The sequence below is a fragment of the Danio rerio genome, chromosome 1 (assembly GCF_049306965.1).
Source record: "Danio rerio strain Tuebingen ecotype United States chromosome 1, GRCz12tu, whole genome shotgun sequence".
NCBI classification, from domain to species: domain Eukaryota; kingdom Metazoa; phylum Chordata; class Actinopteri; order Cypriniformes; family Danionidae; genus Danio; species Danio rerio.
Window position 1 is genome coordinate 57,485,492 of NC_133176.1, and position 27,121 is coordinate 57,512,612.

The 27,121-nt window shown below is 36.8% G+C and overlaps 2 protein-coding genes and 1 long non-coding RNA gene across 6 annotated transcripts in view; 2 read left to right on the forward strand and 1 right to left on the reverse strand.

Moving 5' to 3' along the window:
- The first annotated feature begins 8,173 nt into the window (after positions 1–8,173).
- Positions 8,174–21,009, forward strand: dla (deltaA). Its single transcript, NM_130954.2, has 11 exons — positions 8,174–8,639; positions 8,721–9,020; positions 9,108–9,168; positions 9,251–9,508; positions 13,390–13,450; positions 13,535–13,665; positions 14,249–14,418; positions 16,448–16,664; positions 16,887–17,721; positions 18,854–19,076; positions 19,744–21,009. Exons 1-11 carry the CDS (start codon positions 8,583–8,585, stop codon positions 19,747–19,749), a joined length of 2,319 nt encoding a protein of 772 aa, NP_571029.2. The 5' UTR covers positions 8,174–8,582; the 3' UTR covers positions 19,750–21,009.
- The window catches only part of LOC141375095 (uncharacterized), a 30,490-nt gene continuing 11,746 nt past the window's right edge, over positions 8,378–27,121 (reverse strand). Inside the window, exons 5-8 of one of the 4 annotated variants that reach the window (XR_012382347.1) lie at positions 13,524–13,654; positions 13,334–13,437; positions 12,502–12,577; positions 8,474–9,446 (exon numbers count right to left, since the gene is read on the reverse strand). This is a non-coding gene — a long non-coding RNA (uncharacterized lncRNA). Of the gene's footprint in view, positions 9,447–12,501; positions 12,578–13,333; positions 13,438–13,523; positions 13,655–16,812; positions 17,714–27,121 lie in introns of those variants that run through there. The other 3 variants (XR_012382348.1, XR_012382346.1, XR_012382349.1) reach the window with 3 other exon arrangements.
- triobpa (TRIO and F-actin binding protein a) overlaps positions 26,171–27,121 on the forward strand; it is a 30,900-nt gene continuing 29,949 nt past the window's right edge. The window contains exon 1 of the mRNA XM_009298625.5: positions 26,171–26,845. The gene's annotated coding sequence lies outside the window, so the exon portion shown is untranslated. The remainder of the gene's footprint in view (positions 26,846–27,121) is intronic.

Below are 27,121 nucleotides of genomic sequence, written 5' to 3' on the forward strand. Positions count from 1 at the left end.
TTCACTGAAATGTTCTACTTTGAGGAACTCAAAATGATTCTTTCATGTGGAATCAAACTTCCCATTCGGAACTTCTTTATTTGAAAATTAAGTATTTGTTCTTTAGAATTACAGTTTTCATTTTAAAATCATCAATATGAACTAAATACCCTGGAATATACAATGGAAGTGGAATGTAACTACAACATAACTGTTTAAAACCAGTAATTAGAACTAGGCCATGTGTTAACATTAAAATAATTTTGTGTTCAAAGACAACAACAACAAAAAAAACTCTAACAGGTTTGTGACCAGTTAATGGTGAGTAAATGATGACAAAAGTTTTGAGTGAGCTATCTCTTTAAAAAAAACTCCACTCGCTTTGACATGATCCAATGCTGTCGTTTTAAGTGTGTTTAAAGTATAGAAATGTTAAAACTACTTATTTAAGAAGGAGCTTTTTAAATGGACAACTTAATTATTTGTTGTTAAATCCACTTAAATGTGTTAAACAATTAACTTAACTTAATCCATTTGTGTTGGGACAGCTTTAAGAAACTGTGTAGAATTAAGCATTTCTACAGTAGTGTGAAAAGTAATGGAAGTCAATGTTTACAGGTATCCAGCTTCCTTCAAAATATGTTCAACATAAGAGCATCATCAAACTGGTTTGGGACAAGTGAGCAGGCTAAATGATGACAGTTTTGGGCGAACTATCCCTTTAAGCAGATGTTTAAAATCGCCTTAAATGTAAGGGTATAAATCGAACTCAGGAGGATGCGCGCGCAGCCTCATCTTTCTCTCTCTCCTTGCTCTATCACCTTCTTCAATCTACTGCCACGTTTTTGGTAAGACACACCGTGGCGTATCAAATCAGATTCCCCAGCCCCATCGCCGATCGATAGGTCGCAAACAACATTATAGCCCCTAATTGTGATCCCCACACGACTTCATATGATCGATCCCGTGTGATGCGAGCCCAGCTTAGGTTCCCACGGCCGCCCATGTGCTGTCTAACTCCGCTGGGACTGCAACACTTCTGGCTTCGCCTGCGCCATCTGGCCCCTGCCGGCCCATACCGTTACAGGTTCTTTAACATGCTTCTAGTTCAATTTAGACGAAGGGCAGTGAGCACACACACACACACACACACTCGGGCAGAGGGAGGGAGGAGACAGGCGTTTAGTCAGTGGCAGATGGTGTGTAAGGGTCTGGTCGCGTCTGAAGGCGTACCGTAGACCCCCTTCAGTGAGTGTCCCCCGAGGGGCTTCACAATCAATGAAAAACGAAAGCGCAAAGAAAGGCAAGAAGAAGCGAGCGAGTCCCACTGACGTGATATAGCTGAGGGGCTTAAGTTACTGCAGGAGTTTACTACTGCTACAGTCCACTGGGAGAGTGAATGAAGATGCAAAAACTATTGGACTGCACTCATTTTGGCTCTATGCACTGTAATCTTGATTTAAAAAGGCGGGATACTGCAACCTGGGACTTGTTTAAAGGGATAGTTCACCCACAAATGCATTTACTCACTCCTTACTCGGTCCAAACCTGTATGAGTTCCTTTCTTCTTTTTAAAAATACAATTATGTCACATGGAAACCTGTAACCATTGACTTCCATGTTTTGTTTTTTTATACTATGGAAGTGAATGGTTACAGGTTTTCAACATTCTTCAAAATATCCTCTTTAGTGTTTACTAGAAGAAAGAAACAGATAAAGTTGTGATAAAGACTAATAATTTGGCTTGAGTTATTCTGCAGACTACTGGGAGAGTGAATGAAGCTGCAAAAACTACTGGACTAGACTCATTTTGGTCCTTGTTGGCTATAAACTGTTGCACTGTACAAGTTCAAAAAGAGCAGGATAGCTACTGCAACTTGTTAATTAATGGGACAGTTCACCCAAAATGCATTTACTCACTCACTTGTTCCAAACCTGTTTGAATTCATTCCTTCTTTAAAAAAAAAACATTACTATCCACATATGAAAACCTGTAACCATTGACTTCCATATTGTTCTTTCCTACTATGGCAGTCAGTTTACAGCATTCTTCAAAATATCTTCTTTTGTGTTTAATAGAAGAAAGACACTCATAAAGGTTTGGAAACACTTGAGCAAGTAACTCTGATGTGATATAGCTGAGGGGCTTGAGTTATACAGGCTTCAGCACTGTTACTGCAGTCCACTGGGAGAATGAATGAAGCTGCCAAAACTACGTAGTTCAGCCAAAAATTACCATTGTGTCATCATTTACTCACACTTGTTCCAAAACTGAGCTGAGTTTTTTATTTTTAAGCACAAAATTCTGAAGAACGTAGGAAACCTGTAACCATAGACTGACAAACAAATATGTAAGTCAATGGTGTTTTTAGCATTCTACAAAATATCTTCTTTTTATCTTCACCCAAAAATGCATATTCTCACGCTTGTTCTAAAGTTGTTTGAGTTCCTTTCCTCTTTTTAAAACACATTTAAGAAGAATGTATGGAAACCTGTAACCATTGACTTCCATGTTTTTTTTACCACACTATAAAAGTCAATGGTTACAGGTTTTCAGCATTGTTCAAAATTTCTTCCTTTGTGTTTAACAAAAGAAAAAAAAAATCATAAAGGTTTGGAAACCCCTGAGCAAGTCTCACTGATGTAATGCAGTGTGATATAGCTGAGGGGCTTGAGTTATACAGTCTTCAGCACTATTACTGAAGTCCACTGGGAGAATGAATGAAGCTGCAAATACTACTTGACTTATTTTGGCCCTTGTGTTGTGAAAACCTATTCTGCAACCTGTGAATTGGTTAAAGGGGTAGCTCAGCCAAAAATGAAAATTGTGTCATCATTTACCCACTCTTCTCCTGTTCCAAAACTGGTTGAGTTTCTTAATTTAGGCACAAAATTCTGAAGAACATTGGAAACCTTTAAGCACTGACTTCCATATTTGTCTATCCTACAATGTAAGTCAATGGTGTTTTTAGCATTCTTCAAAACATCTTCTTCTTATCTTTATCCAAATGCATTTGCTCACTCTTGTTCCAAAGCTGTTTGAGTTCCTTTCTTCATTTTAAAAACACAATTATGACAGACATATGGAAACCTGTAACCCTTGACTTCCATGTTTGTTTTTTCATACTATGGAAGTGAATGGTTACAGGTTTTCAACATTCTTCAAAATAACTTCTTTTGTGTTTAACAGAAGAAAGAAACAGATTAAGTTGTGATAAAGACTTATAATATGGCTTGAGATATACTGCAGTCCACTGAGAGAGTGAATGAAGCTGCAAAAACTACTGGACTAGACTCATTTTGGCCCGTGTTACTGTATATGTTCTGTAAACGTGTTTAAAAAGGGTGAGATAGCTACTGCAACTTGTCAATTAAAGGGACAGTTCACCCAAAAATGCATTTACTCACTCTTGTTCCAAACCTGTTTGAATCCATTCCTTCTTTTTAAAAACACCATTATTATTAACATATGAAAACCTGTAACCATTGACTTCCACATTGTTATTCCCTACTATGGAAGTCAGATTTCAACATTCTTCAAAATATCTTCTTTTGTGTTTAACAGAAGAAAAAAACTCACAACACTTGAGGGTAGTACATAGTAAGTTACGTTTCAATTTTAGTTTAGTTATAGTTAAGTTTCAATTTTAGGTTGAATTATACATTTCAGTTGGTTAGAGCAAAACTCTGCATGTATTTTGATCAAATATTTTTCTGTAAAATATTTTCAAAATGCAAAATGTCCTTATTAATTTCATTATTCATTTTGTTTTATTACATTTCTTGTGAATACTCCTACTTTAATGCAACACTGTAAAACATGCAGGTGACGCGGTGATGCAGTAGGTCTCTAGTTCAAGTTTCTGTGTGGAGTTTGCATGTTCTCCCCGAGTTCGCGTGGGTTTCCTCCGGGTGCTCCGGTTTCCCCACAGTCCAAACACATGCAGTACAGCTGAATTACGCTAAATTGTTTGTAGTGTGTGAATGTGAATGAGAGTGTATGGATGTTTCCCAGAGATGGGTTGCAGCTGAAACTGCATCCCCTGTGTAAAGCATATGCTGGATAAGTTGGCGGTTCATTCCGCTGTGGTGACCCCAGATTAATAAAGGGACTAAGCCGAAAATAAAATGAATGAATGAATGAATGTAAAACATGCAGGGCTCCACACAACTCCATCATGTTGTCTGGATTATTGATTGAGGTTGGGTTAATCATTTATACTAATTTAAATGGATTCAATAGTAAATTAGGTTATTGTTAGGTTGTTCCAACTCATTTTAAATAAGTAGTTTGAACAAGCAAAAAAAACATTTCTTAGTGAATATGGGCGCATAAAATCAGTCGTAAGTGTCCATTTTTGGAAATTAAGAAAAAAAAAAAGTAAAGATTTTTAGAAAATCCCTAATATTAAGCACAATATGTCCACATATTTTTGAAAATTGAAATTTGCTGAATAAATAAGTTTTACATTGATGTTTGATTTGCTGTGGTCAGGCAATTTTTTTGCCTTGTAAAAGTATTTAAAAGAGGGGTGCAGTGTGAAAATACAGCCCACTGCAACCTGTGAATTCATTGGATTTTTTTTTTGAGACAGTATATAGCAAACCATTACTTGCATCATTATATATATATATATATACCAAGAAGTCGAACTTTCTAATTCAAATTTTCTTATTATTATTCCTAATTTTATTAAGAAATAAATGACCACAGAATGAGTCATAAGTGTCAATTTTGGAAACTGAGATTTATACATAATCTAAAGGCTGAAAGCTGAATAATTATAACATATTTGAACATGAAGAGTCGTCTGAAAGATCCATCGAAAATGAACATTTTTCTCAGCCTCCTTTGTTTATGTTGAGATATTTCACTTTAAAGACCAGGAAAATGACTTATTCTTTGTCATAAAAGGGATGTTAATGAACACACACACACACAGAAGACTGATAAAAATGCTCATTTTAGAGGAAAATATTAGATAGCATTTAGAGGTGCATCTAAACTCTTCATACATATATAATTCTAATGGTTGAAATAAAACAGCACCATCCTGTATAAAATATGACCACACAACTGAACAAATAATCTTTCCATTGATGTTTGATTTTGGACAATATTTGGCTGAGATTCAACTAAACAGTAAAAAAACTATTTGCCTTTAAATTTGTGTAAATGAGGCAACACGGTGGCTCAGGGGTTAGCACTATCGCCTTACAGCAAGAAGGTTGCTGGTTCGAGTCCAGGCTGGGCCAATTGGCATTTCTGTATGGAGTTTGCATGTTCTCCCCATGTTGGCGTGGGTTTCCTCCGGGTGCTCCGGTTTCCCCCACAGTCCAAACACATGCGCTATAGGTGTATTGAATAAGCTAAATTGGCTTTAGTGTAAAAGTGTGACTAAAGGTGTATGGGTGTTTCCTACTACTGGGTTGCAGCTGGAAGGGCATCCGCTGTGTAAAACATATGCTGGATAAGTTGGTGGTTCATTCCGCTGTGATGACCCCTGATAAATAAGGGACTAAGCTGAAGGAAAATGAATGAATGAATGAATGAATGAAGCTTTCCATTGATGTTTGATTAGCTATGATTGGACAATATTTGGCTGAGATTCAACAATTTGAAAATCCTGAATCTGAAGGTTTAAAAAAAAAAAGCCTTTGAAGTTGTGCAAATAAAGTGCTTAGCATGCAGCGCATATAACTCATTTTTTAATATATATCTACTGTAGGACAGTAATAGGATATATTTACTGTACTGATCCTTTATCAACGTTCTAATGAATTTGCCAATAATTCATTCATTCATTTATTTTCTTGTCGGCTTAGTCTCTTTATTAATCCGGGGTCGCAACAGCGGAATGAACCGCCAACTTATCCAGCACATTTTTACGCAGCGGATGCCCTTCCAGCTGCAACCTGCAAACATGGCCCGGGTTTGGCAGAGGTGGCAGCATCTTTAAAGCGGCACACCAGACTTCAAATGAAGTATTTGGCCCAGATGTTAAAAACTGTATATGTGGGCCACGTAAAATCTTGACCCACTTTTAAAATGCATTATTATTTTTGAGTAAAGAACATTATTCTAACAGTCCAGCCATAAAGTGAAATGCTTCATGAGTTTATCAAATTCATTGCAGTCGTGACACACCAACATATCTGGCCCAGTTATGGGTTATTAACTTGGCTGAGACTTGGCCCAGATATGGTGCAAGTTTGGCCATTGTATGGAAGCCAGACTTGGTCCAATTATGTATCATAGTTCACTGCAGCATGTGGGCCAGGCAAAAGCTGATTGGGCCAGAGAATTTTGCTATGTTGGAAACTATTCCAGCATATGTTTTTACACAGTGGACGCCCTACTAGCTGCAACACCCACACACTCATTCATAAACATACACTACGCCCAATTTAGCTTACTCAATTCCCCTATAGCTCTTGTGTTTGGACTGGGGAAAACCGGAGCACCCGGAGAAACCCACGCGAACGTGGAGAACATGCAAACTCCGCACAGAAGCGCCAACTGACCCAGCCGGTACTCGGACCAGCGACCTTCTTACTGTGAGGCGACAGTGCTAACCACTGAGCCACCGGTTCATATTAGTAAATGCATATTACACTGTGTATTACACTGTTTATATTGGTAATTATATTAACCTCTTGACTAAAGCTCATTTTAAGAGTGATTTACAGTCTAAATAAACTGAAGTGGTATTTTTATATTATTGTGTTTAATGGCGTATGCATTTGATAAGATATGAAGTTTAAAATCTAATAAGCTAACTTCACGAATCCTAAACAGGAGAAAGATAGGAAATAAAAACAGTATAAATAAGTAAATCTGCTTAACTAAATCACAAGACAGAAAAAAACAGGAATGCCATCTTTTATCCAACTCATGCCCAGCAATGTACCAAGTACACCAGCCCCCCGAATCCATCTTTTCCCCACTCTATGATGTCAGAAAAGTTGGCTCATTTAAAGGTTGGTGAATTGGACTGGATATCCCAGAAAGAGCTCAAAGCATATCTTAACACAGTGATGTAATTTGTCTCACTTGTGTTTGGTTACTATGGACCGCAGGCGAAAAGCTTTTGTGCTTAAGAAAATCGCACTTAAATGAACGACCAAATTAAGACCCCCTCCTCGCCACCACCCCCATTACACACGCGCAAAAATCTTACACACACACTTTGTTTTTCCACACAGCGCATACTGGATTGGACAAAAACAGCGTCGCTGGTTGTAATGTAAGACAACAGTCGGGCATCGAAGAGTTTCAAAAGACGAGGAAAAACAAACATATATTTGTTTGAATGGGCTCCTGAGAAAGAGACGATAAGGAGGCGATTTGCTTGTTTTTGTGGGGCTCCTCGGATCGGCCGATTATGAGAACGGTGGCGCAGGTGCTCCCCGAATTACCATACAGCTGAGAGCAAACTTATTCCGCCTGCACACAATAGCGGAGCGCCCCGGGGATGGCCACGCGAGCAACACACACACACATGCAAGCTACACACATACACACACACACACGCGCGCGCGCGCGCTTCGGACTCTTTCAGTGCACGCGTACACACACACAAACGCGCACACACACAGCGGAAAAGGGGAAAGCAAGTGGAGAATTTGGCCTCCATACAAATGATGCGTATTCTTTTGTGAGTTTGCCTGACGCGCACACACACACACACACACACACACACACACACACACACACACACACACACACAAACACACACAGTGTTTGCCTGAGGAATGCTTTTTTAACACACAAATCAGGAGACTCCCAGAAGCAGGAAGCGCCAAGGGAAGTGTGGGCATTTGTTGAAAACTGAGATTGTTTGCTTTGTAAACTTTAGTTTTAAATACGCATTTTTCTTCTTGACACACACACAGAATAAACACGCGTTCAGCTACTCAAAGTCTGAGCGTGGAAAATGTAAACAGAGTAAAACTTCGCGTTTTTACTTATTAATAAGAGTTTTGTATAATACATAATCTAAGACGTGAAGTTGTAAATTACCGTCACTTTTACGCACACACAGTAGCGCGGATGCGTTGAGGTTGGTTGGTTGTTGGTAGGGGCTGGTTGCATTGTAAAGCGTGGGACAGATTGGGGGTAGTGGTTCATTAGCATATTATTACCCCGGCATGTGGCACTCCGTATAAAACTGGCGGCAGGCGGCCTCGCTCCAGATACAAACGCACAGTGTCGGCGGGAGAAGGACGTGAGGAGGGATGTTGGACCAGTGACGAACCCTGGTTTAATATCAGACGAAGAAGGAACTATACACGACGAGCATCTGTCCTACTTTTCTTCTCCGACATTTGAGGATTATATATCACGGAATTCAACAAGTCCGTTTTACTTCAGGACTTTCTGGACTCTTTTTTTTTTCTCCCGGGGAAGAACTGTTGCATTGTGCGCACTTGACATGAATGGGAACTGCGTTCACGCTCAGTCTGTACTGAATGCAAGTCTCCACCAATGAATCAGTCGGCGAAAAGAGAAGGCTTTTAATACAAGGGATCCCCTGACTGATCTGAGATCAGCCAAGTTGCTCAGAGACTTTCACAAAATCCTATTTATTTATTTATTCATCATGGGACGCCACTTACTGTTGCTCCTCTTCTCCATCCTCTACATGCTGCTCTGCCAGGTAAGCACTCAAGTCAGATTAAAGTCCTTGTAGGTTATTGGCATTATTAGATCTAATATTCACACATTGGTTATTCTCCAGGCGTCCTCCTCAGGCGTCTTCGAGCTCAAGTTGCAGGAGTTTTTAAACAAGAAGGGCGTGCAAGGAAACAAGAACTGCTGTAAAGGTGGACTGACTACCTCTTACCAGCAGTGCGAGTGCAAGACTTTTTTCCGCATCTGCTTAAAGCATTATCAGCCCAATGCGTCTCCAGAGCCGCCCTGCACTTATGGAGGCACCGTCACCCCTGTGCTGGGCTCCAACTCTTTCCAAGTGCCAGATACCTTACCGGATGGCTCTTTCACCAATCCCATCAGGATGAATTTCGGTTTCACGTGGCCGGTGAGTAATGCTGATGCATTGACTTGGGGAAATTAATCCTAAAGCGATGTTTTGCACAATTCCTGATTGCTGTTTTTGCTATTTTAGGGAACTTTTTCTCTTATAATCGAAGCACTGCATGCTGACTCCAAAGAGGATCTGACAACAGGTATGTGATCTGATAGCAGAATGATGCATTAGTTCATATTATATAGATTATAGTCGACTGAATGCATGAATGTTCTGTACAGAAAACCCAGAGCGCATCATCAGTACCATGACCACACAGAGGCACTTGACTGTGGGTGAGGATTGGTCTCAGGACCTGCACAGTGTGGGACGAACCGAGCTCAAGTACTCCTACCGTTTTGTGTGCGACGAACACTACTATGGTGAAGGATGCTCAGTGTTCTGCCGGCCCAGAGACGATGCATTCGGTCACTTCACCTGTGGAGAACGTGGAGAAATCATCTGCGATGCTGGGTGGAAAGGCCAATACTGCACAGAACGTGAGTACTTATATTTAATATAACAATCATTGCATATTAAAGGGATAGTTCACCCAAAAATCTATATTCTGGCATCATTTACTCATTTACACTAAAGAAAATATTCTGTTATAAGCATTGACTTCTATAGTATTTGCTTTTATCTACTAAGGATGTCAAAGGTTTTCAGCATTCTTCAAAATATCTTCTTTCATGTTTAATGGAGGACTTAATTATAACCAAATAACACTGAGTAAATAGTGGAAGAATTTGAATTATTGGGTGTGCTATCCCCTAAATACCATCATCATTACATTATCAGTATTTCACTTGTTGGATCGACTCATTTAGACTTATTTGGAAAAGCGAGGGAGAGAAAAAACAAACAAACAAACAAAAAAACAAAGTTAACGGTTACGAACAACTTGTAACTAATACCCCCGCCCCCCACACTCCCACTCCCCCCCTCCAGCCCACTCTCACAACACACCACTTGATTTATTCCAGTCGGGAGGAGGAAAGTTTTTAGGAATAATCTCACGCGTGCCATAAATTTACATGCTGCCGTCCGATTGGCCGCTCCTGGAGTGGGCCGGCTGCTGATTGGCTGGCGGAGGGGAGGTATTGTTTGAAGTGGGCAGCTGCCGGGAGTGCGCAGACAATGGAGCAGCTGTCGCCCGCTGGCCGCGCATACACCAGCTGTCCACTCTTATCTTCCCTACCCGGAGACATTGAGAGCACAGGGGAGGAGAGAGAGGGAGAGAAAAAAAGTTTTGACCCGCAGTGAAGAGAGGGAGAGGAAAGAAGGGTCCCCTTGTTTGTGAGCGCCCTATTGTTGTCATGTGTTAAGCAGAAATTCTCCAGTGGTGATTAGGAGCGTTTTCCAGAAAGAGGGAGAGCGCTAATAGGTTTAAGTGACCCCCATGTCCTTCTTCACGTGTTAGTTAGGATTTACGTAAAAATGTGTACCCTAATGCAGGTGTTTTTACATTTACACCATCTAAAGTGACGTACAAGTGAGGATAAAAGATTTTCCTTCGGCTTAGTCTGAATTTTAAAGGTCGCCATAGCGGAATGAACCACCAACTATTCTAGCATATGTTTTTACACAGCAGATGCCATTCCAGCTGCAACCCAGTATTGGGAAACACCCATATATACTCATTCAAACACACACTTATACACTACGGCAAATTTAACTTATCCAATTCAACCTCTAGCGCACGTGTCTGGACTAAAGGGTGACTGGAGGAAACCCACGCAACATGGGGAGGACATGCAAACTCCACACAGAAATGCCAACTGGTCCAGCCGGGACTCAAACCAGCAACCATCTTGCTGTGAGGCGACAGTGCTAAACACTGAGGCACCGTGCCATCCGCAAGGATCCCAGCAAGCATTTTGTTTTTTAAAGATGACTAATAGATTACTAATAGATGAATAATAGATGACTAATTGATGACTAATAGATGACTAAAAGATAACTAATAGATGAATAATAGATGACTAATAGATGAATAATAGATGACTAAAAGATAACTAATAGATGAATAATAGATGTCTAATAGATGACTAATTGATGACTAATAGATGACTAATAGATGTCTAATAGATGTCTAATAGATGACTAATAGATAACTAATAGATGTCTAATAGATGTCTAATAGATGACTAATAGATGTCTAATAGATAACTAATAGATGACTAATAGATGACTAATAGATGTCTAATAGATGTCTAATAGATGACTAATAGATAACTAATAGATGTCTAATAGATGTCTAATAGATGACTAATAGATGTCTAATAGATAACTAATAGATGACTAATAGATAACTAATAGATGACTAAAAGATAACTAATAGATGAATTATAGATGTCTAATAGATGACTAATTGATGACTAATAGATGACTAATAAATGTCTAATAGATGTCTAATAGATGACTAATAGATGTCTAATAGATGACTAATAGATGTCTAATAGATAACTAATAGATGACTAATAGATAACTAATAGATGACTAAAAGATAACTAATAGATGAATTATAGATGTCTAATAGATGACTAATAGATAACTAATAGATGACTAAAAGATAACTAATAGATGAATTATAGATGTCTAATAGATGACTAATAGATGACTAATAGATAACTAATAGATGTCTAATAGATGTCTAATAGATGACTAATAGATGTCTAATAGATAACTAATAGATGACTAAAAGATAACTAATAGATGAATTATAGATGTCTAATAAATGAATAATAGATGACTAATAGATAACTAATAGATGTCTAATAAATGAATAATAGATGACTAATAGATAACTAATAGATGAATTATAGATGTCTAATAAATGAATAATAGATGACTAATAGATAACTAATAGATGAATAATAGATGTCTAATAGACGACTAATAGACGTCTAATAGATGAATAATAGATGTCTAATAGATGTCTAATAGAATACTAATAGATGTCTAATAGATAACTAATAGATGACTAATAGATGTCTAATAGATGACTAATAGATAACTAATAGATGTCTAATAGATGACTAATAGATGTCTAATAGAAGACTAATAGATGTCTAATAGACGTCTAAACAGTTGACTTGGCTAAAATAAGGCTAAATTTGGGAAAATCTAATAGACATTTAAAAACAGGCCAAAACTAGACTAGTCATCAAATAAACAGAAACAAATGACTACACATGTAAAGTCTGTCTAATCTGTTTATTTGACGACTAGTCTAGTTTTGGCCTATTTTTAGATGTCTATTAGATTTTCACTTAGCCTTGTTTTAGCCAAGCGGTCTAAGTTTAGATGTCCATTAGGTGTCTATTAAATACGAAATTGTTTGCTGGGATGAATCTTAGTTGCTTAAACTACAAGTCTGATATCTACAAGTCGAAACTTAAGGCTGTGGAGAGAGTGTGGTATAAATTGACCAATAAAAAATTTAACTAATACTAAAACATCCTTCTATCATAATAAAATGAACTCTCACCTGCTCTTCAAAGCATTCTCCAACATCTGCTGTCCTCTTCAAATCTGTCAGCTAATGATTTCGCAACATATTCCTCCTATAAAATGATAACCATCTTGTAAATACAGCTAAAGCGCCCTCTTTAGCACTAGCTCAAGTGGTCAACACAATCCAAACACGCTTATACCAAGTGAGGTTTATTTATAAACTAATTTCGAGAGGATGCTTGAGATTGCTTGCGGCTGGTCATGCATTATCCAATTTATGATTCAACCAATCAGACGATTCCAAAGCCACTATAAATACTCTAAGTTCCATATCACAGCCATCTTCATTTTGAAGAACCCCCCCTTCCACCCCTACTCCTGCTCCTTTCCTAGATGGGTGACATGTTGGCCCAGTGGTTAGCACTGTCGCCTCACAGCAAGAACATCACTGGTTCTAATTCTTATTAAGCCAGCTGACATTTCTGTGCAGAGTTTACACGTTCTCCCCATGCTCACATAGGTTTCCCCCGGGTTCCCCGGTTTCCTCTCACCGTCCAAAAACATGCAACTTGAATTGACTAATCTAAATCACCATCATAGACATGCTCCTAGTAAGTAGTTATCTCTTAAGAGCAATTACTATCTGTAAATTTACTAATACTATTTATAATAATAGTTCTCGAGATCTACCTAAGCTTAAACTCCCCTCTCGCCTTGCAAACGGGAGGGAGCCCCAGGCTCGAGGATCTTATGAGCTCAGGGCTCTCTTCCAGGACAGCATGCCAAACAAGCTTTATAATCAATCATCAGCTAAGTGTGAACTCTTGAAACACATAGATCACAACAAACACAAGTGAAACACTTACACACAGCGGTCCACTTCTTTTGTTTTAATGCTTCTCCTGTTTGTCGTCATTTACAGCTATCTGCCTGCCAGGGTGCGACGAGGAGCATGGATTCTGTGAGAAACCTGGCGAGTGCAAGTAGGTTGATCACAATTGTTAAGCTGTTGAAGTCATGTTCAGGATTGATTTACTTATGAGGTGATTTGTTTACCTGTGCATCAGGTGCAGAGTGGGCTTTAAAGGGCGCTACTGTGATGAGTGTATACGCTACCCAGGATGCCTTCACGGTACCTGCCAACAGCCATGGCAATGCAACTGCCAGGAAGGCTGGGGTGGGCTCTTCTGCAACCAAGGTAAGAAAGTGATCAGAAACACAGGGAAGATTAAGGGAAAGCTGTTTAAAGGGATAGTTCACCCCAGTTTATTCACAATTTACTCTCACTAAAGTTGTTCCAAACCTTTATTCTGTCCAAAACAAGAGAAGATCTTCTTAAGAAAGCTTAAAACTTGTAATTACTGACTCCCATAGTAGGAAAAACTAATAATATGGATGTCATTGGTTACAGGTTTTCAACATTTTTCTAAATATCTTCTCTTGAATTCAACAGAAGAAAGAATCAATCAGGTTTGTGTGACTAAATGATGACTAAGTTATGGGTGAACTGTCCCTTTAAATGGTTGTTTTTCCTACTGTGGAAGTCAATGGGTACCAGGAGACAGGCTTAAAACCACATGATAGGACAGTAAACGACAAGCTCATTTTCATTTTTGGGTGAACTATCCCTTTAAAAGCCTAAGCAACAGAAGGATGTTCAAATACACACATACAACAAAGAAAGAGCGAGCAACAGCTGTCCAGCTGCAGCCCAGCCATGTGTCTCTGCTTTCTGTCGGATTAATCCACATGTGCTCAACATATGTCCGCCTCTGTTACAGATCTGAACTACTGCACACATCATAAGCCCTGTCTGAATGGAGCCACTTGTAGTAACACGGGCCAGGGCAGCTACACCTGTTCCTGTCGGCCAGGATTCTCAGGAGCCAGCTGTGAGATCGAGGTCAACGAATGCACTGGAAACCCCTGCCGCAACGGAGGAAGCTGCACTGTAAGTGTAAATGTTTACAATGACGTACAAGACAGTTAGCAGATAACACACTGTATGCATTTAAACACTATTCACGTATACACTCAGCCGTGTAGTCAATGAGTTTAGTGTCAAATGGAACACTAATGAGTGTCCTAGTCAATGTTTAAAGTACAAATTAAATTAAAACTAACCGTAGGATTTTGTTAGCTAGCTTGCTAGTTTTGTGGTGAACAATTCATCAGTGCGAGTCATTAAGATAAAAATAATAGTTTGCTGTTGTAATTCTTTTTTTTCAATTCCTTTTTATTATATTTTAAGTAACATGTACATGCACATTTCCATGTGTCAGATCCAACACAAACAAACAAACAAATGAACAAACAAAACAAAACAAAAGGCTTCTCAGTATTTTACATCAGAATACAATATCACCTCTATTACTTGCTCTTGTACTTAATTGAAATCTGAAAGTGCGCTTCCCGTTTTCAGCGAAATTCTCAGATTAGGTCTGTGTAAGGTAGTGGGCGTGGCAAACACATCTAACCACACCCCTCCTGCTGTCAGTTTTGACAACAAACAGAAATGGTGAGCAGGAGGAGTCTGTTATGGTGTAATAACTTCTCAAACCCTTTTCCCCATCTTTCCGAATGTAATGCCTACTTTACTACAACCAATCAGCTCGCAGCAGAAAAAACAAGCCACTCCCACTGTTTTCTTATTTAATATTTAGTTTCTCTAGGAGCTGTGTTACAATACGAAAAATCCAAAAACTAGTGAAATCACTTATACAGGATCATTTTGCTTACACAATCTAAAGTAAATGAAGTAATCCAACCTCAGCACCTCATAGCTAGGGCCAGACGGAATCTGCAAACATTTTTTGCTATTTCTGCGGAGAATTTTGTTAAAAATATGCAGATTTCTGCGGAATTATTTTGGGAGTATCATAACTAAAACCTTAATATATGAAATAAAAAGTAATAATTTACACAGATTTACACATTTACTTAAGTAAATAAACAGAATTAATGATGTTCTAAAAATCGGCAGAAATCTGCAGAATTCTGTGAAAAATCTGCGGAAAATCTGCGGAATTCTGCACGCACAGATTCCGTGTGGGCCTCCTCATAGCTTCGCAACACATGCAAACAGCCACCAATGAGTGCATGAAGTGTTCAACACTGCAGCTTCTTTTTGATTGGTTGAATAAGTGCATCATCCGGGCAAAGTCAAAAGTGCACTTACTCTTATTTAAATTTCCGATGTCAATACACGACTATTTATACTATAAAATGCAGTAAGTAGTGCATAAGTATTGCATAGTAACATAGTAATGGATAACTAATAACCTTAACTTCATTAATTAGACTGTAATGCAGCCAGGGAGTAGATTGGCTCTTGACATTGGTGGGGACATACATCCCTAGAGCGCATGCATTGCATATGTTTTTGCGCTTTTAAAAACTTAAATAAAGTACTTAATAATATAAAAATAAACACTTAATAATACAAATAACAATTAATGAATCACGTTCCATGCTGCAAAAGTAAATTTACATGATTTTACTGCAATCTGGCTTTGAGAAGGTATGAATGTAGAGAAATTTAGAGAGGTGTAAGACGCAATTTAACTGTTTTAACCCCAATTATTGTTTTTCATAATCATGGAGGCCAAAATCGAAACTGAATTTTGATTAATTGCACAGCCTTGGTTAATAGTATTATAGGGAACGCAGAGCAATCTTGACTTTAACCCTTTGTGCACAGGTTACTAAGGGTTGAGCATTATTTTATTTTGAAGTCGATTAAATTCTGGTAGGGACACTTCAACATTGGTGGATATTGGTGGGGACACGTCCCCTACGTCCATGCCAATTCTATGCCCTTGTAATGCAGTAATGTTCACCTTTTGTAAAACTGCTTTGAAACTATACTTATTATGACAAGCACTACACAAATGAACTTGAATTGAATTGAAGTATGCCATTTGGGACGCACCTTCAGTGTCAATCTGTTTCTAAGCACGCTATTCCTTATGCTTTCCCAGGACATGGAGAACACCTACAGCTGTACCTGTCCACCTGGCTTCTATGGGAAGAATTGTGAACTTAGTGCCATGACATGCGCGGATGGGCCATGCTTTAATGGTGGACGCTGTGCTGACAACCCAGATGGTGGTTACTTCTGCCAGTGTCCCACTGGATATGCTGGGTTCAACTGTGAAAAGAAGATCGACCACTGCTCTTCCAGCCCATGCTCAAACGGTATGCACTTTTAGCCGTGAGAACTTCACCTTCTGATCCGTGCTTATTCAATGTGATATGATTTCAACTAAAACATGAAGACAGGGCGGGACATAGAGTAGCTCCTCCTCTTTAAAATAACAGCCAATAGCAATAGCACACTGATACTAACATCAAAACAAGTGACTTTAATTGAATCTCTGTGATCTAGAACCTCATGCATGTGCAATGTTTGATCCACAGGTGCACGCTGTGTCGACTTGGTCAACTCTTACCTGTGCCAGTGTCCGGACGGGTTTACAGGCATGAACTGTGATCGCGCCGGAGATGAGTGTTCGATGTACCCTTGCCAAAACGGCGGGACCTGCCAGGAAGGCGCCAGCGGTTATATGTGCACATGCCCGCCTGGTTACACCGGACGCAACTGCAGCTCTCCTGTGAGCCGCTGCCAACACAACCCATGCCACAATGGCGCCACTTGCCACGAAAGGAACAATCGTTACGTGTGCGCCTGCGTTTCGGGATATGGAGGACGCAATTGTCAATTTTTGCTTCCGGACAGAGCTTCCCAAATTGGCAGCGACGTTCCCTGGACTGCTGTGGGATCGGGAGTGTTGCTGGTGTTATTGTTGGTCGTGGCGTGTGCAGTAGTCGTAGTTTGTGTTCGTTCAAAGGTTCAGCAGCGACGACGGGATAGAGAGGATGAAGTCGCCAATGGAGAAAACGAAACCATTAATAATCTCACAAACAACTGCCACCGGGATAAAGATCTGGCTGTTAGTGTTGTGGGAGTGGCGCCGGTTAAGAATATCAACAAGAAGATCGACTTCAGCAGCGATCACGACGATTTGAGTATGACGACGGAGAAGCGGAGCTATAAGACGCGGCATGCGCCTGCAGACTACAACCTGGTGCATGAGGTTAAATTCGAAGTCAAGCACGAGGTGAAACTGGAGCATGCTGGGAAGGAGACGACGATGGCAAACGAGCTGTCCGATAGCTGCGAGGATATAAAGTGCCAATCCCAGCAGGACTCTTCCGAGTGTACAGAGGAGAAGCGCAGGAAACGTCTGAAAAGGTAAACAAACAAAAAAATGTTTAAGAATAATGATATCTTCGATCATTTCAGAATAGCAATTTCTTCAATTACCTGAGAAAAGCGGTTTCTTCAATTATTTACAAAAAGCAATTTCTTCAATTACTTGAGAATAGTGATTTCTTAATTTTTTTTACGAACATCGATTTCTTAAATTATTTAAGAATAGCAATTTCTTCAATTACTGGAGAATAGCGATTTCTTCAATTATTTACGAATAGCGATTTTTTCAATTATTTACGAATAGTGATTACTTAAATTATTTAAGAATAGCGATTTCCTCAATTATTTACGAATAGCGATTTCTTCAATTATTTATGAATAGCGATTTCTTCAATTATTTCAGAATAGCGATTTCTTCAATTATTTGAGAATAGCGATTTCTTCAATTATTTGAGAATAGCGATTTCTTCAATTACTTGTAAATAACAATTTTTTCAATCAAATATTTTTATTTATTTATTTACGAATAGCGATTTCTTTAATTATCTGAGACAAATAATTTCTTAAAAATTTTTTACGAATAGCGACTTCTTCAATTATTTACAAGTAGCGGTTTCTTCAATTATCTGAGACAAAAAATTTCTTCAGTTATTTACGAATAGAGATTTCTTTAATAATTCACAAATAGCGAGATCTTCAATTTTTTGAGAGTAGCAATTTCTTTAATTATCTAAGACAAATTATTTCTTCAATTATTTACGAATAGCGTTTTCTTTAATTATTTGGAGAATAGCGATTTCTTGAATTATTTACGAATAGCAATTTATTATATTATTTGAGAATATTTTTTTTAAATATTTGAGAATACCGATTTCTTCAATTGCTTGAAAATATTGATTTCTTCAAATATGTATGAATATCGATTTCTTCAGTTATCTGGGACAAACGATTTCTTGAATTATTTACGAATAGCAATTTTTAATTATTTGAAAATAACGATTTCTTAATTATTTACGAATAGTGATTTCTTCAGTTATATGAGACAATCGAGTTCTTTAATTACTTTAGAATAACGATTTCTTCGATCAATTATTTTAATTAATTATTTCTTCAATTATTTCCTCTGAAATGTACTCACTGCTAATATGTTGATTTTTTCTTTTCTTTACAGTGACGCATCAGAAAAGTCAAAATATTCAGAGTCAAGGTATTCCGAATCAAAGTACTCAGAATCAAAGTATTCGGAATCAAAGTACTCCGATGTATCGCTGTATTCCGAGTCAGCATGTGCGTCGGCATGTGCATCGGCATCCACGTCGGCTTGTGTCGACACCAAATACAAATCCGTCATGGTGATGTCGGAGGAAAAAGATGAATGTGTAATTGCAACTGAGGTGAGTAGTAGTCACACACGTCAGCTCAAAATGCTCATATACAGTGCCCAACATAAACGAGAGTACTTTTTATAAATTTTTCAATGAATATAGACAATACATTTTGGTGTATTTAAGCAAAACAGTTATAATCAGCAATTATATTTGTTAAAATAATAATTTTGACACAGTATATCATTAGGTATAGAAAAAATATTCATATAAATTTAAATTAGGTATTGCAAAAAAGAAATACAACTACAAATTTTTAACTATATTTAATATTTTGTATGTTTCTTTTGATTTTTCCTCTTTATTAAGATTTGTATTGATATTTTTAATACATATTAATGCAGTTGCACTATTTTTAGAGCTACTTTATTAAATTAGTTTTGACTTTGATAGTGACTATTGAGTTTAATGCATTAAATATGTACTGCTTTTTAGTCAGAAAGATGCATAAAGAATCAGTAAGACATCAATTGTTTTGCTGGGAAAAAAATTGTTGACATTTTTTTCCTCTCTGAATCAAAAATATTAATATTATAAAACAAATTACAAGAAAATATACATTTAAAAGAGATCTGTGAGGGGTGTACTCATTTATGCTGCCCACTGTATATATAAAAATGCGTCCTTACATTGAATCTGAGAACTAACAGAGTGTTTTTCCTCTTCCCGATCACAGGTGTAATGGGCCTGCAGGATGCCGATGCTCATTGTGTCCTATGGGAGACATTTTGAACTCCCGGAGAAAATGCTGCTGCTCGAAACCTTAGGTGGAAACGTCCCACCTCGTGACTACTGCTGCTGAGAAACTAAGACTGATTAACTGATATTCAGGATGAGCTGGTTCTCTGTACTGAAAGAGGCGCAGGCAGTGGTGGCCTGTAGGCTTGGAAACTTGTGGAAATGATCATGAGTGTCATTAACATTTCAAATGTAGTTGTAAAATTTACCTGTAAAGCCATTTTTAAAGGGTGTTGGACAGTGTGTGTCCATTAAAAAAAAAAAAAAAAAACATTCTCATCACACGACAATGGCATTTGGCAATGGCAAACGAAAGAGAAGGGAACACAAGGAACCTAAAAGTTTTACGCCATGCGATGTCCAATACTGTGTCAGCATTGTGGCAATGTTTTAGCAATATTTTGGCAACATTTGCTGTTTTTTTCCGCCAATAATAATTCCCACAGGCTTTTAACTGTGCCCAGAGACTGCACCAAACATGAATGATGTTATGGACGTAGTTAAAAAAAATAAATAAATAAAAATGTGTCGCAATTTGCCGTCGACGGACCAATTTGTGATATCATTTTAGCAATATTTTGGCAACATTTGCTGGCCCCACAAGTCAGTGTACAAGGGACTACATCAAAACGGTGGATATTCAGCCATACTGGCCTAACTTGCACTGGGTTAAAATGTCACATGATGTCATATCCTGTCACATGACCAGTGAAAACTATGTGTGTTACTTGATCACTGTGTAAATGGGAAAATAAGTGCTCAAAAAAAAAAAGAAAAAGAAAAAAATCTCAAAGTCTTCCAAGCCTCCGCTTTTTTTGCATTATGGTTTAGAAAATGTACGTAATGATTTGTTGAGTTTGTGTTGATGCTGAATAATATCCTTTGTCTCTATGTTTCTTGTTTTGCTTTTTATAACAAGAGTTGTATGATTTAAGTTAATTTATTTTTATTTAAGTTGTATTTCTAAATATTTGTAATGTTTTTAAGATTATTTAAGTTTTTTTTGTTCCTAAGTTGCTCCTGTTACTTGCAAAGGCACTTCGGGTTGCTGGGATTGTTTTGAGAAAATGTTATTTAAAGAAGGATTGTAAAAAAAATGTTATTAATGATGTCATTAACAGGCTTTTCGTTTGATTGTTTTCTTTCTCTGAATGAAGTTTAGCTTAAATTATTTTTCCAAATAAAGATTATGAACTATTGAAAACACGTTGTCGTTGTTTCATCAACCCTGCACTAGGCACTACTATTATTCGAAAATAACGAACAAACAAAACGTAGAATATTCAAATTCCAATATTACACATTCAAATATAACAAACAATTTTTACATTTCAAAACTTTGAATATGTAAATTCCAATAATATATTCAAATATAATTGTCAAATTTCGAATGTTGGAATATTAAAATTCCAATACTATACATTCGAATATAACGGACAATTTTCAAATTTCAAAAACAAAACTTAGAATAATCAAATTCCAATACTATACATTCAAATATAAGAGACAATTTTCAAAAACAAAACTTAGAATATTCAAATTCCAATAGTATACATTCAAATATAACGGACAATTTACAAACTTTGAATTTAAAAAACAAAACTTCGAACATTCAAGTTCCAATACTATACATTTAAATATAACAGACAATTTTCAAGTTTCGAATTTCATAACAAAGCTTAAAATAATCAAATTCCAATACTATATATTCAAATATAACAGGCAATTCTCAAATTTCAAAAACAAAACTTAGAGTATTCAAATTTCAATACTACAAATTCAAATATAACGGAAAACTTTTAAATTTTGAATTTCAAAATCAAAACTTCACGCTTTCAAACTCCAATACTATGCATTCAAATATAACGTGCAATTTTCAAATTTCGAATTTCAAAACAAAGCTTAAAATATTCAAATTCTAATTTATAAAAAAATAACAGACAATTTTCAAAATTTCAAAAACAAAGCAAAGAATATTCAAATTCCAATACTATATATTAAAAAATAACAGACAATTTTACAATTTTTAAAAAACAAATCTTAAAATATTCAAATTTAGATACGAACACAGTTACATCATTACGATAAACTCACCCAAACTCTTAAAAACAAACTACGAAACCTACTAGACGTAACTAAATTGGTGCCTCTTTTTCTTTAAAGCCTCTTTTGTGGCGATTCCCATTTTCTTTTCTGGCTGCTGGATTTATGACTTCTATGTAAGGGTTTAGAAAATGGGGAATAGATTGGGATGCTGGTTCTTTATAGGGATGAGAACGCAGCTAATCATTAACATCTGCTCTGGCCTCTTGCTCACCCCATACTGGGCTATTCATGGCTTTACCCCTCATTCTGTGCCTGCCGCGGGTGCATCGCTCAAGAGAAGAAACGCCTTTGAGAAACGCCGTCAGGATGTTTACAACTTTTCCAACCAGACTAGAGGGGGAAATTTAAGGCTTTGGGGGTGAAAAAACCCCCAAAACAAAACGTGAAATAGTTGGCAGATTTCCAAATAGACTAAACTATTTGGCAGGTGTTTTTGGCGGGAAAGTCGTCCATGATTAGAGACATCATCAAAACAACAGCAAATTTTTTTCGAATTTCAGTGCTTTTCTTGTCTGATAAAAGTTTCATTCAGGAAACACAATTTGCAAGGGATTTCGTATCCTAACATTAATGTGCTCCAGAGAACAAAACGTCTTTTGTTGAGCTTTTATGGCTAAACATTAAGCTGGAGGAGAAGTTCAGAGGAGTTCTGGCTGAGGTCTCTTACAACACTCATCAATGGAGCTCTGGGGAACAGGCAGAGTCACACAATGTAGTGGCGGACAATAGCCAATACAAAAGGGCACCATTTGGGAGAGGCAGTGTGTGCCTATGAATGGAGGAAAGGGAGGGGGCAAAGAACGACAGATGTTGTCTGTCCTCCTGAGTCAAAGCGTCCTGCGGGCAGAAAACACCAGCTAGACCCCACATGGCCATGGATGAGACGCACAATGGACACCCTTCAGCTCTTTCACATCTGAACGTAACTTTAAACTACTTCGTTTTGAACTTTCAATCAAAATACTTTTCCTGAAATCAACAACAAAGTACTTTAGTTTGACGAGTTTTGCACTTTTAATACCAAGACTAGAGCCTTCACATTATTAGTTTTAAATTTAACATGGTTCATTTTTTAACCCCTTTACTCTCGACGGTCCCATTTTTTGAACATAAATGCGAAAATAACTTGTTCAGCTTAAATTATTCAACGCTGATGCAGAGATTTAAGCTTGGTCTCATTTTAAAGAAGACACTTGTCAGACTCTAGCTTAAATAAATTTTAAAATGTAAATTTTTTTTTAATAATTTTAAAAAACTTTAATACTTTTAATAAATATATTTTAAAGTAAAACAAGTATTTTGCTAAACCCATTTTAGCCTATAATCGACAGAAATTAAAGCTAAATATCTAAACAACTTATATTGCAAATATGAAGTTGATATCTCAAAAATCTTGGCTGCAGTACCAAAGATGACCACCAGGTGTCATTTAATTTCCACTGCTGACCATATAAGGCCGTTATATAAAGGGTAATCTTCCTGTAATTGATTTACAGTAAGTTAGTTAAAGTAAAGTAAGTTAAAGTGATTTACAGTAAGTTACTGGAGAACTGAACAGTAATATGAACTGTATTTTACTGTAAAACAGCTATGCAGTGTTACTGTATTTTAAGGATGCACTGTAAAAATGACAGAATATTTTACTGTAAATATATACAATACTGTAAATACATATACAGCAAGATAAATGATGCTGTAAATGCCAATACAATATTTTTGCTGTAATTGCTTTACAGTAAGTTACTGGTGAACTGAACTGTAATAAGAAAAGTATTTTCACTGTAGGACAGCTATGCAGTATGGTACTGTATTTTAGAGATGCATTGTGAAAATGACTGTATATTTTACATAAATATATACAATACTGTCAATACATATACAGCAAGGTAAATTATGCTGTAAATGTAAATATAGTATTCTTGCTGTAATTGATTTACAGTAAGTTACCGGTGAACTGAACTGTAATATAAACAGAGTTTTACTGTAGAAGAGCTATCCAGCGTGTTACTGTATTTAAAGCTTAATTGTGAAAATTACTGTATTTTTACAGTACATGTATACTGTACTGTAAATACACACATAGCAAGGTAAATGGTACTGTAAATAGAAATACTGTATTTTTGCTGTAATTGATTTACAGTAAGTTACTGGCAAACTGAACTATAATATGAACTGTATTTTACTGTAGGACATCAATGCAGTGCGTTACTTTATTTTAAAACTGCATTGCGAATATTACTGTAAAATTTACAGAAACAATAAACAATTCCGTAAAAACATATAAACCAGTACACACATATCAAGGAAAAAGGTGCTTTTAATGTGAATATGGCATTTTTACTTTTATTGATTTACAGTAAGTTACTAATCACTTTTACTGTAGGACAATTTTGCAGTGTGTTACTGTATTTTAAAGTTGATTTGTGAAAATTACTGCATATTTTACAGTAAAAATATACAATCCTGTAAATAGATATATACTGTACAGTAAGGTAAATCGTGCTGTAAATGTGAATACAGTATTTTTGCTGTGATTGATTCAGTTACGCGTGAACTGAACTGTAATATCAGCTGAATTTTACTGTAGGACAGCTATGCAGCGTGTTACTGTATTTTAAAGCTGCATTGTAAAAAATTACTGTATTTATAAAGTATATATATATATATATATATATATATATATATATATATATATATATATATATATATACTGTATATAAATTTGTATTTGTGTTGTAATTGATTTACAGTGAGTTACTAGCAAACTGAACTGTATTTTACTGTAGGACAGCTATACAGTGTGTCACTGTATTTAAAAACTGCATTGCGAATATTTCTGTATATCTTACAGTAACAATATACATTACCGTAAATAGATATACTGAAAGATAAATGGTGCTATAAATGCAAGTACAATATTTTTGCTGTAACTGATTTATAGTAAGTTACCGGCGAACTGAACTGTAATATGAACTGAGTTGAACTGTAGGAATGTAGCAGTATTTTAAAGCTGCATTGTAAAAATTACTAGATTTTTATAAATTTTACATTTATACAGTGCAAATATACAGCACTGTAAATACATTACAGCAAGATTAATTGTGCTGTAAATATAAATACTGTATTTTTGCAGTAAGTTATTGTTGAACTAAACTGTAATATGACCTGAATGTTACTGTAGGACAGTTATTCAGTGTGTTTTTATATTTTAAAGTTGCATTGTCAAAATTACTGTATTTTTACATTACAAATATACAGTACTGTAAATAAACATTTAGCAAGGTAGATGGTGCTGTATTTTTGCTGTAATTGATTTATAGTAAGTGAATGGCGAACTGAACTGTAATATGAACAGTATTTTACTTTAGGACAGCTATGCAGTGTGTTACTGTATTTTAAAACTACATTGTGAAAATGACTGTATATATTACAGTAAAGATATACAATACTGTAAATACATATAAAGCAAGATAAACAGTGATGTAAATGTCAATACAGTACTCTTGCTGTAACTGATTTACAGTAAGTTACTGGTGAACTGAACTGTAATATGAACTGAATTTTACTGTAGGACAGTTATACAGCATGTTACTGTAATTTTAAACCTGCATTGCTAAAATTACTGTATATGTACAGTAAAGATATAAAATAATGTAAATACATATACAGCAAGGTAAATGGTGCTTTAAATGTAAATATGGTATTTTTGCGGTAATTGATTTACAGTAGGTTACTGGTAAACTGAACTGTAACATGAACAGAAATTTACTGTAGGGCAGTTATACAGTATGTTACTGTATTTTAAAGCTGCATTATGAAAATTACTGTATTTCACAGTACATATGTATAATACTGTAAATACATACACTGCAAGGTAAATGGTGCTTTAAATGAAAATACAGTATTCTTGTTGTAATTGATTTACAGTAAGTTATTGGTGAACTGAACTGTAACATGCACAGAAATTTACTGCAGGGCAGCTATGCAGTGTGTTACTGCACTTTAAAGTTGCATTGTGAAAATTACAATATATTTTACAGTAAAGATATACAGTACTGTAAATACATATACAGCAAGATAAATGATGCTGTGAATGTAAATATGGTATTATTGCTGTAATTGATTTACAGTAAGTCACTGGCGAACTGCTGCTGTAGAAATAAAGTGTTAACATTTATTCCATTTAATTTAAAGTGACATTTTTAACCCAATGGTTGGGTTTGTCCATGTTTGACCCAACCTCAAGTTACAACAACCCAGCTTTTTTTTTAAATGCAAAGAAGACTCAAGTAAGCAGTCTTAGGATCTCTTTCATAGGAAGGCCTCTGCCAAACTCAGAGACGTAGCTTTACGCGAGCAACCCAAGATCAAACTGGCTAAGTGTTCTGCACTTCAATTAGCACCAGATCTTGAGCTGGCATCGGCGTGACTTCATGGAAAACAAAGAAGGGAATAAGAGGTTTGCTCTGTGATCCCTTTGCATTTTAATGAGCCGATCACGTAGAGTCCTCAGGGAACGGACACGGTAACACTATATTCAAGCACATCGTAGTTGCTAAAATACAACTCAAAACGCATAAGTCAAGTCCAACTTAGCATGGATGCTAGCCATTCATGTGCATTGTACTAGGCTATACCAGCTTGCTAGCAAACTGACTAGAGGATTGTACAGGAAGAGCGGGAAATAAATGAACGCCGATATGTGCTGAAGGAGAAGAACATGTGATCTGGGAACAGGAGAGCAAGGAACAGGACTCAGGTGCAACAGTCCAGGTGTGATGAAATAGTCATGAGGAGAGGCAGAGTCTAGCTTGAATTACAGCAGCCGGCGCTAAAGTAATGAAGGAAAGAGCAAGAGCAGGAACGCCACAGAGATGGACAGAAGACAGAGATACAAGACGCCGGCAAGGCCATTAGGAAAGTCTCGGGAGAAGGTTTGTGCTTTGTTTGATGACTTCCAGCTTGATTTATGCTTTGTTGTATTCTATACTGATTGTTTTTTTGCTTATACCAACATTGTGTCTTGCTAAGCACGCATGCAAATGTACGGTTTCTAACTTCCATCCGAAATAATTGACTACATAACACGGCTTGATTAGTTGCTTGAGCTCTGATGGCATAACATCCATCTAACCTTTAAGCCTGGAGGAACTTGTTTAACCCACAAGCTACATTAAAATATCCTGTTTCTGGTACAGATCCTGCTAAGA